The 12490-nt window shown below is 40.9% G+C and overlaps 1 protein-coding gene across 1 annotated transcript in view; it reads right to left on the bottom strand.

The window, feature by feature from the left end:
• Positions 1-11158, bottom strand: part of CHIC2 (cysteine rich hydrophobic domain 2) — a 59662-nt gene extending 48504 nt beyond the window's left edge. Inside the window, exon 1 of the mRNA XM_070791435.1 lies at positions 10642-11158. Within this exon, the coding sequence (XP_070647536.1) occupies positions 10642-10760 (119 nt within the window). The 5' untranslated portion in view covers positions 10761-11158. The remainder of the gene's footprint in view (positions 1-10641) is intronic.
• Between the last annotated feature and the right edge of the window lie 1332 nt (positions 11159-12490).

Below are 12490 nucleotides of genomic sequence, written 5' to 3' on the forward strand. Positions count from 1 at the left end.
TCACTTCTTATCAATCAAAAAACAAAGTAAGTTAAAACAATAGTCCAACCAACTCTACACTAAGTAAACTTTACTTACTAAATGTAGAATGGAAAAGAGCGTCAAGAAGAAAATCATTTCTCCAGATTTTTGAGCAAATTTCAGTCCTTATGTAGACAATTCAGCTTTAAGAGTAAAAATGTAAAACGCAGTCTTTTCCTCAAATCTAATGAACAGATCACTGTCAAACACCATACATCTTGTAGCTAAAGGGTACAAAGGTCCTCATTTCAAAATCTACCATCTTGTGGGAAAGCCACGATCTTGTGGAGTAGCCACTGTTCTCTTGTCATACTTAGCTGCCCTGTGGCAGCAGAACAGGAAATGCAGGTATGTCATCATGACAGTCTCAAGTCAACAGTAAGGGCAGCCACTGATCTTTGACCTTACGGTTCACAAAGCCAAAACAAAGACCAAAAGAAAACAAAAAATAACACAACTGGGAAATGAGATGGCAAAAGTGACCGATGCAATGTTCTGCCATACCTCATAGAAAAGTTGCTAAATTTGATGGCTTACAGCCAGAATTTTAACACCTCCTTTATCTAAAGTCTATCACCCTAAACCAGGCCACTATCATCTCATCTTTACTGTTCCAACAGCTCCCAACTACTCTCCCCAGTTTCACTCGAATCTCTCTATAATCCTTTTTGGTCCCTACTGAGCTTGCCAATCTCATTTCAAGGAGCTATCTCCTTTGTTTCCTATGTTCTGGCCACAATGCAGTAGCAGCATCCTTTCAGCTCCTCAGGCAAGCCAAACTTATTTTGCTGTTCTCCAGACCCGCGCGGCTCCTCACAGGACTCTTTCACCCTTCCTAAACTTTACCTTCTCAGAGGGGTTCTCTGTATCACATTATTTTCTGCCACAGATGCTAATGTCTCCTTCGCAGTAACTTTCTCAGACATAATTTATCTGTTGCTGTAAACTCCTGAAGGGCAGAGGAACTATGTATGTTTCATTCATAACTGTAAACTCAGAGCCTCAAATAATACTGGGCATAAAATTTAATAAATACTTGTTAAATTACTTATCAGGAAACCTCAACAAGACAGTTGATAATGAAGGATTAATTGAAAAATACTCTGAGGAGATAAGAATCTCAAAACCCAAGTATTAAAATTCAAGCATCTAAATCCAGCACTCAGAACCAACTTTTCTTACTCTATGCATTGGTCTTATAAGGTTGGTTGTCTCATTTCTAACTTACAGCTGATCAATTAGAAAGAAAAGAAGAACATAAACAGAAAGCAAAAGCTCTCATATGCAAATTCAAAAGGAAAGTGCCATTTAGAAAAAAAAGATCCTCAAACTTTAAAATACCTCAATGGCCTCTAAGAACACCACAATGTACCAATCTGTCAAGATTTTCTTTTGATTAAAAGTTTCCTCTACTCAAACAGATAATTCTGACAGGATCTTAAAGCAGGAGAGCATGTTTCCGACTGATTTTCAAGACAATGATAAAGATTAACCAAAAAATACACATGAAGGGATAAATATAAAAATATATGGCAATAATTTGCCAAATGTCTATTATGGGTTCAGGTAATCAGATAAATTATTTCTGACTGTCACACCTAATCCCTGAGATAGATATCCCTTTTGCAGATGAGAAAACTAAAGTTAAGAAAAGTTAATGGCTACAGTTCAGAAGTCTCTGAGAACTGAAATCAATTTGCTTGACATCAGAGACCACTCTTTCCACAGAACCATCTCTTGCTTTCCAAACGTGTCTAAGAATCACCCAAGCTCCTATCAAAAATAAAAATTCCTAGACTCTTCCCTTAAAGATTCTGATTGAGGAAGTCTGAAATGTGTATTTTTTAAAATGTCCTTAGTGATTCTGATAATCGGGCAAGTGATTCTAATAATCAGGCAAGTTTAAGAAATACTGTACTGAGATTAAGCAAGATTGCATGAACATGGAAACACTGGTATAACATCTGATTTTACAAATGGATTCTGAAACAAATTATGAAAAGTCACCAACAAATCTTACCCAGAAGACATCAGAGTAAGATACTTAAAAGCAACTGTTGCTGTTATATTTTAAAGCTTAATTTCATTGAGAATAATATCTTAAATAGCTTTATAGTAGATTAAAAAGCTAAGCCATAGATACTAAAAAGACTTAAAAGATTCCATTCTGAACTTTCCTGGTTGTGCAATGGATAAGAAACCATCTGCCAATGCAGGGGACACCGGTTCGATCCCTAATCTGAGAAGATTTCACATGCCATGGAGCAACTAAGTCTGTGCCACAACTACTGAGCTCTAGAGACCATGCTCAGCAACAAAGTATAGCCCCTGCTCACCACAACTAGAGAAAGCCAGCCCAGAGCAACAAAGACCCAGCACAAAAAATAAAATAAATAAAAAGTATTAAAAAAAGAAAAAAAGATTCCCTTCTGAGTACACAGTTGATCTAATATCCTAGGCGTTTAACCTATTAGGAATATAAACTCAAGCTGGGATTCAAGAGCAGCTATCAAAAATATTATTCTTTAGAATAATGTTATTTAGAATAATAACAGCTTTTGTACCATCATAAAGAATCTCTTATCATTTACTTTCCACCATTTAGTTCCTATATTCCACTTAGCTAAACGCATAACATTTTAAGTACTAGATAATTTCACATCTGTTGGCAGGCAGAAATCCCACAATGAACTGTTTGGACTGGAATATCCATGTGTATTTCAAATTACAGCAAAATTTTGATCAAGACCATCCCCAAGAAAAAGAAATGCAAAAAAGCAAAATGGTTGTCTGAGGAGGCCTTACAAATAGCTGAGAAAAGAAGGGAAGCTACAGGCAAAGGGGAAAAAGAAACATATACCCATTTGAATGCAGAGTTCCAAAGAATAGCAAGGAGAGATAAGAAAGCCTTCCTCAGCGATTAATACAAAGAAATAGAGGAAAACAACAGAATGGGAAAGACTAGAGATCTCTTCAAGAAAATGAAAGATACCAAGCAAACATTTCATGCAAAGATGGGCACAATGAAGGACAGAAATGGTATGGACCTAACAGAAACAGACTATATTAAGAGGTAGCAAGAACACACAGAAGATCTACACAAAAAAAACCTTCATGACCCAGATAACCACGACGGTGTGATCACTCACCTAGAGCCAGGCATCCTAGAATGCGAAGTCAAATGGGCCTTAGGAAGCATCACTACAAACAAAGTTAGTGGAGGTAATGGAATTCCAGCTGATCTATTTCAAATTCTAAAAGATGATGCTGTGAAAGTGCTGCACTCAATATGCCAGCAAAATTGGAAAACTCAGCAGTGGCCACAGGACTGGAAAAGGTCAGTTTTCATTCCAATCCCAAAGAAAGGCAATGTCAAAGAATGTTCAAACTACCACACAGTTGTACTTATCTCACACACTAGCAAAATAATGTTCAAAATTCTCCAAGCCAGGCTTCAACAGTATGTGAACCGTGAACTTCCAGATATTCAAGCTGGATTTAGAAAAGGCAGAGGAACCAGAGATCAAATTGCCAACATTCGTTGGATCATTGAAAAAGCGAGAGTTCCAAAAAATATCTACTTCTGCTTTACTGACTATGCCAAAGCCTTTGACTGTGTGGATCACAACAAATGGTGAAAAATTCTGAAAGAGATGGGACTACCAGACCACCTGACCCGCCTCCTGAGAAATCTGTATGCAGGTCAAGAAGCAACAGTTAGAACTGGACATGGAACAATAGACTGGTTCCAAGTTGGGAAAGGCATACATCAAGGCTATATATTGTCACCCTGCTTATTTAACTTATATGCAGAGTTCAGTTCAGTTCAATTCAGTTCAGTTGCTCAGTCGTGTCCGACTCTTTGCGACCCCATGAATTGCAGCACACCAGGCCTCCCTGTCCATCACCAACTCCCGGAGTTCACTCAGACTCAAGTCCATCGAGTCGGTGATGCCATCCAGTCATCTCAACTTCTGTCGCCCCCTTCTTCTCCTGCCTCCAATCCCTCCGAGCATCAGGGTCTTTTCCAATGAGTCAACTCTACGCGTGAGGTGGCCAAAGTACTGGAGTTTCAGCTTTAGCATCATTCCTTCCAAAGAACACCCAGGACTGGCTGGATCTCCTTGCAGTCCAAGGGACTCTCAAGAGTCTTCTCCAACACCACAGTTCAAAAGCATCAATTCTTCGGCGCTCAGCTTTCTTCACAGTCCAACTCTCACATCCATACATGACTGCTGGAAAAACCATAGCCTGCAGAGTACATCATGAGAAATGCTAGACTGGATGAAGCACAAGCTGGAATCAACAGTGCCAGGAGAAATACCAATAACCTCAGATATTCAAATGACACCACCCTTATGGCAGAAAGCGAAGAAGAAATAAAGAGCTTCTTGATGAAAGTGAAAGAGGAGAGTGAAAAAGCTGGCTTAAAGCTCAACATTCAGAAAACTAAGACCATGGCATCTGGTCCCATCACTTCATGGCAAATAGATGGGGAAACAATGGAAACAGTGACAGACTTTATTTTTTGCGGCTCCAAAATCACTGCAGATGGTGACTGCAGCCATGATATTAAAAGACGCTTGCTCCTTGGAAGAAAAACTGTGACCAACCTAGACAGCATATTAAAAAGCAGAGACATTACTTTGCCAACAAAGGTCCATCTAGTCAAAGCTATGAGTTTTCCAATAGTCATGTATGGATGTGCAAGTTGGACTATAAAGAAAGCTGAGCATCAAAGAATTGATGCTTTTGAACTGTGGTGTTGGAGAAGACTCTTGAGAGTCCCTTGGACTGCAAGGAGATCCAACCAATCCATCCTAAAGGAAATCAGTCCTGAATATTCACCGAAAGGACTGATGCTGAAGCTGAAACTCCAATACTTTGGCCACCTGATGCAAAGAACTGACTCACTGGAAAAGACCCTAATGCCAGGAAAAATTGAAGGCAGGAGAAGGGGACGACAGAGGATGAGATGGTTGGATGGCATCACAGACTCGATGGACATGAGTTTGAGTAAGCTCTGGCAGTTGGTGATAGACAGGGAAGCCTGGTGTGCTGCAGTCCATGGGGTCACAAAGAGTCGGACACGAATGAGCGACTGAACTGATCACGTGAATTTCAAATTACAGTAAAATTTTGAAACAAGCTTACTACCATATTTCTCATTTCTTCAAGAAAGTTCACTCACTGAGAAGTTTTAGCACTTGGTCCAGTTAAGATATTGAGCACTTTTTTCTTTATAGTGTCAGAAATTGCTCAATGCTGTGTTCTAAATCAAAGTAATTTCCTCTCAAATTATAAGGAGCAAGAAAAACCTCTGGCAAAATAATATCTACTTTAAACAGACAATTTTCTCACAATCACCAAATTTGCTTTTTAGAAAAAGAAAAACCAAGGAATTTCCTGGAGGTCCAGTGGTTAAGACTCTGTGCTTTCACTGCCAGGGTTCAATCTTTGGCCAGGGAACTAAGATCCTGAAAGTGCAGCCAAAAAAAAAAAATAATAAAGTAAAAAATGATAAGCCATTTATCTTATGAATGTGGTTATAAGAGTTCTATTGTACAATAGTTTGCCTTCATTTCAGAGGTACCAAAAAAAAAAAGAAAACAGTTATTATTTTGACAAGTTTGACAAGATCCAAAGATGTATGCAATTACCTCATTTATTTAGAGAACATTTCAAAACCTATCATATTCCAGACAGGGCTTCCCTGATAGCTCAGTTGGTAAAGAATCCACCTGCAATGCAGGAGACCCCAGTTCAATTCCTAGGTTGGGAAGATCCACTGGAGAATGGATAGGCTACCCACTCCAGTATTCTTGGGCTTCCCCTGTGGCTCAGCTGGTAAAGAATCCGCCTGTAATGCGGGAGATCTGGGTTCGATCCCTGGGTTGGGAAGATCCCCTGGAGAAGGGAAAGGCTACCCACTCCAGTATTCTGGCCTGGAGAAGTCCATGGACTATATAGTCCATAGGGTGGCAAAGAGTCAGACACAACTGAGTGACTGTCACTTCACTTCACTATTCCAGACACATTAAGTAGTGGAGAAATAAAAACCAATAAACATAATTCCTGCCTTCAAAGAACTATCCAGCTTTGTGGAGAAATATCAAAAAGAACCTTAAAAGTCTCCAAACAAAAAATTTAATCTTTAAAAATGGAATAATTATGCTGAGTGGAGATAAGGTGAGAGTTACAAAAGTTTATAAAATTATTTAACTGAAGTGAATCTGTTATTTAAGCAAATCTCCTGTTGCTTACCACAGCATGCTGTAGCAATCTTGGTCCAGTACATTTCAAGACAGAATTTTTTTTAACTCTACTATCTGAAAGGTCAATATATACTGAGGTGTTCTGTGATGTCTCCTATGCAAAGGTCCTATCCATATTATTTCAAGTCACATTTCTAAATCTTTCAATTTTCCACAGCTTACCTGAGATGAATGATAAAGAGAGTGATGTCTCACAGCCATTGATAAAAGCTGGTAAAGGATGAGGAATTTTTGTGGACATCGTAGAAAGATTATACCTCAGAGGCAAGTACCCGAAGACACAGTAATTTAGTGAAATTAGGAGAATAACATCAGAAACAAATCTAAAAATAAGCTGGTTCTATGACAAGGCTTATGTTAGAAGTCAAAAATTAAACATTCCCTAGGGAGGCTCCAAGTTTGATTTTTATATGGGAGGGCATGAAACAAGATAGGAACTGATAATGTCAGTTATGATGACAGATTAGACAGGAAATACTGGCCTAAAACCTAGTTTTAAATTCTAATTTTTATATTAAGCACACTGCTATCATCACTGTGAAAAATCAAACTCTTCAACAAATGATAGTTACAAAAATTTATTCTAAGGGGAACAGAATGTCATAATTTTAAAAAATATTAACCAATTTTGCCAATTGACACCTAATAAATTAATCACCTTTCCTTCATCTTCATTACATAATAAACTGAGAAGTACACATACACACACAGAAAAATCTTTGAACTGTGAGCTCCAGTCTTTTAAATTAGATGCACATAAAAATTATGCAATAACAGGAACTTATCATTTCCCTCTCTTCCTTCAAACACTTTTCCTCAAAATACTATTTTGTATAAGATTTCTTCCTATTGGAGCTGCCAGCTTGTTCCATATTGCTACATTCAAATCTAAAAATGAAGGAAATTATTACACTCATCTAGAAAAATATCAAGAAAGAATACTGATCTTAATGGAAGTACACAGTTTAAGCCTGACTTGTGGTCAATATGAAAATACTAGAAACTACATTAAAGCAAACTTCATTTAGGCAAATTATACATTTTAAATACTTGTATGCCCAATATCTGATTATGCCACAAAACTAACTAAGCCCTGCCTGTGTAGTAGAAAATGAAAGATGACTTACTTTCTCACATCACTATAATGACATGCCGCATTATGTCATACAAGAATACTGCTGCTGCTGCTAAGTCGCTTCAGTCGTGTCCGACTCTGTGCGACCCCATAGACGGCAGCCCACCAGGCTCCCCCGTCCCTGGGATTCTCCAGGCAAGAACACTGGAGTGGGTTGCCATTTCCTTCTCCAATGCATGAAAGTGAAAAGTGAAAGTGAAGTCGCTCAGTAGTGTCCAACTCTTCGCAACCCCATGGACTGCAGCCTACCAGGCTCCTCCGTCCATGGGATTTTCCAGGCAAGAGTACTGGAGTGGGGTGCCATTGCCTTCTTCTATACGAGAATACAGTGACTTCTAAAATAACAGCAATATAACATGATGTATTATATCATGGAGGGGAAAAGAGTAGAAATAATCAATCGTGAAGGTCTACTCAAAAGTGACATCTGTGAAAAACACACATGAATAGATCTATATAGTTTCAGATTGATGTGGATTGCAGATGATTCTATACATTACATTATATTGACTTCCAAACCAGTAAGGGAAAACAGCTCTGAGCAGCTCCTTAGTTTAAATAGAGAAGGAGCAGATAGGGCAGCTGTAGTGATAAGCTTAACCAGTAGTCTTTCAACTGTTTTAATAGCTCTTCCCATTTATACTTGCAGGCAAGAAAAACTGAACATGCTCAACAGTTATAGCAACCCACAAACACCAATTTCAAAAACCATTATAGGTATTAACTGACTCCTACTTGCATAGTATGCCAGTGAATGATACAAAAAGTTTTGTACTATTAACTGTACTTATCTATGTCCCCACAAAACAGGATTAGGCCTTCAATGTAGAAGATTCTTATTAATTCTCCTTGAAATATTTCACACAATTTACCCTCATACAAATCGCCCAGAAATGGAAAAATAAGACTAAAGTGAGTCACTATTAAGTTTGAGAAAGGCAGTCTGGATTTCTTAGTACTGTGCTTTATACCTATGTTTCTCAAAGAGGAACACTATATGTGTGGATGATAATTAATAAAGGCTATATTTATTGAGCACAGTACCACACAATGTGATGAATTCTTTGCACGTACTGTCTCAATCCTTCATTTTAACAATTAGGGACTACAACTAGCCCCATTTTAAATGAAGAGTCACAGATAAATAATTTACCCAAGAAGTGGCAAAGGGTAGATTTGAACCCAGAGCCTAGAACCAAAGTAACAGGAAAGAAAGTGAAGTTGAGACAGAGCATAGAAAAATTAACTTCTATGTAGAAAGGCATACTGTTTATTGCGGGCATTTAGTTTCTCTTAATACTCTGGAATAGTGGTGTTTAATCCTGGGTACCTACTTGAGTCACTTGTGGAACTTTTTAAACAAACTAGGACCTCACTCAGAAACTTGGCTTCCACTGGGGCAATGACAAAAACTCCCCAAGTGATTCCAATGGGCAATTAAGATTGGGAACCACTAATAATTCTCTCCCACTCTGTTAACCTCTGTAAGTAGCCAACTAAAATCAAATTTACTAATCACCTATTTGGTGCTGAGCTCTCTGACTTTTCCATCAGGCCCAACAATGTACTTAGCTTTTCTTTTACTCAGAGGAAACATTATAACTATAGCTGCACCTTTTAAAATAAAATTTTGCCAGCTTTTCTTTGATACGAGGAATTTATGGGGAAGGGTGGACAGATACCATGATAAAGTTTGAAAACCAATCTTTAAGCACTCCTTAGGTTTAAAAGAATGCATTAAGGTTCAAATAGTCAAACAAAACAAATGGCAGGCTCTGAGATGTAAACATTTCTGTGATATATGTTAAAAAGATTTAATACCCCATAGTATTTGGCTATATGTCTTAATGATGCTAGTGATGACACTTAAAATACTAAGTAACTGTTAGTACGGTGATATTTTATTGTCTTCTCATGGCACTGTGACAGAGATAATGCAGTGTTTTTATACTAAGTCACCAGAATATAAACTAACAGGTGCTAAAGAAATCAAAGCATTACATAAGCACACCCAAACAACAATATGGCTGGTCATATCATGTTTTGAGAAGTGAAAAGATTTTGCTGACAGTCTTATATGAGAAGTCCTACTATTTCACTAACAGTTATTCACTGCACATCCCACTCACCCTAAGCCAAAAATAAAATATAAAGTGTTCCAGGCAATTTCAAACTTACTGGCCCTTTGTATTTTACTAAAAAGGTAAAGTGGAGAGATGTCTGACAAGCATGAAGTTTGACCTAGGATTTGAACAGAGATCTAAAATGAAAAGGCATAAATTCTTCAACTTGTACAAAACTCTGAACTTCTCCGACAAACATTACAAAACTTCCTGCTTCCGGACAGCTCATTATTTGGTTCAAGTCTTCACATTCCTTTATTAGTCATGACCTTTCAGAAAGTGCTCCTTCCTTATTGTTTGAATAATATCAGACTTTTAAAATGTTGCCAACTGAACTTACAGGAACCCTTATCAAATGAAGAAACCATCCCAGAGTTCGTGCCCCAAGGAAGGGCTTAGATTACAGAGAACCCTGAGTAACCTGAGTAGTGTGTGCCCATCACGTAGATTTTTTTAAAATTATATGTAAACATACATCATTCTGCATCTTAAATACATATGTTCATCCATACATTTTTTTTATCATATACAATTACAGGAACTTGCATTGGTTCCGCACAAACTGACTCTGCAAGAAACTGGGAAGACTTGTGGGTATGAGTGAAACAGACACGAAGACAGGGAACCACTCATTACCGATCGTCGCCAGGGTCTCACCCGGCCCAGATCCGGCCTCTGAGCCATATGTCACTAGGCTCAAAGGCACAAACGAGGAAAGAGAACCACAAGGTAAATGGATGAGAAAACTGGGGGAGGCACCTAGAAATACGTGTATTTCCACCCCGAAGCTGAAAGGGTGGCCGGAAGGGCAGACCCCAAAGAATAACCTTCCTCCTGGGATCCGTCAGAGCGCCCAGGCCCATGGGGCCTGCTAACAGGAGGAGGTGGGGTGCGGAGGGCAGCGTTTGTCCCCACTCCGGGGACAGAAACAAATGAAAATAAAGCAAGTTCTCACTTCCTGGTCGCCTACTCTTCCCGAAGGCCTCAGACACCCGACGGACACCGGGAGAGAAGGCCCCCGCGGAGTAAGGGGCCCACCCCAGCCCTGCACCTCCCGTCCTCGCCCTCGCCCTCCACCGGGCCTTACACGGTGACGTGACCAGAGCCGCGGACCACCACCGGGTCCGGCGAGTACTTGAGCAGCTGCTCTTCCAGGGCCCGCTCCTCGTCCTCCTCCTCCTCATAGATCTCGTCGAAATCCGCCATCCTGAGACTCCGAGACCCCCGGACCGAAGGGGCCTGTCCAGAGACGGAGGCCGAGATACGGGCTGGCGAGGCGGCGAAGGCTGAGAGGAGTCGCTACCGCGGGCTCCGAGGCCGCGGAGTTCGTTCTGTGTAGTCTCGGCTTCGGCTACAGAAGAGATGGGGTCCTGGCCGTCGGCGGCACCGCCGCCATTACCGTCAGCAATAACAACAACACAATGTCAACATCCGCCCAAGGGCCGACACCTCCACCAGCACTGCCGCGACCGCCGCAGCAGCAACTCAGGCAACCACAGCAACAGCCAGAGCCTCCCGCAGCGGGAGCACCCGGCTACGACATCGCGAGACTTCCCGGGAGCAGGAGGGCGGGTGAGCGGGCGCGTGGGCGCGAGAGCGCGCGGGCTGGCGGGCGGGAGCGCGCACGTGAGGCCTCGCGCCCTTCCCCAGGTCGCCTTCCTCCTCTTCCACCCGCCGTCTACTCCTGGAGCGCGCTCCCGCAGGCGCGGCCCCGCCCTCCAGGAGAAGAGTCGCTGACGCTTAAGGAGATTGTCTCTGGAAACTGGTGGCTTTGACCCCCGACCCAAAGAACAGAGCTCTGAGTGTCCAGTGGGGCACTTGGTTCCCCAGAGTAATCTCTAACCAAAACAACTAAAAATAAAGGCCCTAGTTTGGAATAGATTATTGTGCATGTGGTTGCCGGTTTATCCAATAATCGAATCTTAATTTTCGTCAGTTTTTTTAGTCTGTGAGGAGAATCAGAGTCTGTAGTTTTCCAATTTGAGGAACCCAACAGACACAGCTCAAATATGTTTGCCCACTGTAATATAGGATTTTTCAAAATATGCGCAGTTCAAACATCTTGTCCCATCGTCCCCTTAAATATAGTCCAATAGATGAGGCCAGTGGTGCTGATACATTTTTTTTCTTAGGAGAAAACTCACTGTAGTCAGGCCATGACACAAAATTAACAAACTCTGGATTCCAGATTAGAAGATGCAGTTGCCTCCCTCAACTTCTTCACAAGCCATAACCTCATTTCTCCTTTAAGAACTTAGGGAATCCCTTTCCCTTCCTTCCAGCTCCTCCCAGGAAAGAAAAGGTGAAGGGAGGAGAGCGGAGGCAGAATTTAGTGGATTCCTCTCACCCGCCTAGATCATCACTAAAGGCCCAAGGTTCACTCTGGGTACTTGGTTATATTCATAGTCAAGAACCTGCCCAGGCAAACAAATAGTTCAGGGGCAGGAGTGGGCTCCTGAGAGTGTCCAGGATAAGGAATATATACTGACAGCAGGAAAGGATAGTCATACTGGACCTGGTGCTGGTCAGAATATACTCCTAAGTACAGTGTTCACTTCCTACCAGTTTAGATGATTCGTTGTTGAGTTGAGAAAGTGCAAAGGCGGGCAATCAGGGCAAGTGAGCAATGCCAAAGAACCTCCTACTAGTAATGGTTGGAAAAAACGAACATAGTTAGCTAAGAAAAGATTAAAGAAAAACATAGTAGATCAAATCAAACTTGGTATGTGTCTCTCCTGAGGACATTTATTCGTTCAAGAGATATGTACTGAGCCCCAACCATGTGGCAGGCACTGTGGTGTGTATGTATGATGAGGTATAGTTTCTGCCTTCTAGTAGCTTATTTATCACTAAGGCAAGCAATCATAACCCTGCTGAGCGCTCCCAGAGAAGTATAGAGAGGGTGGTAATAGAGCACACAGGAGGGAGCTTGGTTT

This window comes from Bos indicus, chromosome 6, assembly GCF_029378745.1.
Source record: "Bos indicus isolate NIAB-ARS_2022 breed Sahiwal x Tharparkar chromosome 6, NIAB-ARS_B.indTharparkar_mat_pri_1.0, whole genome shotgun sequence".
NCBI classification, from domain to species: Eukaryota; Metazoa; Chordata; class Mammalia; order Artiodactyla; family Bovidae; genus Bos; species Bos indicus.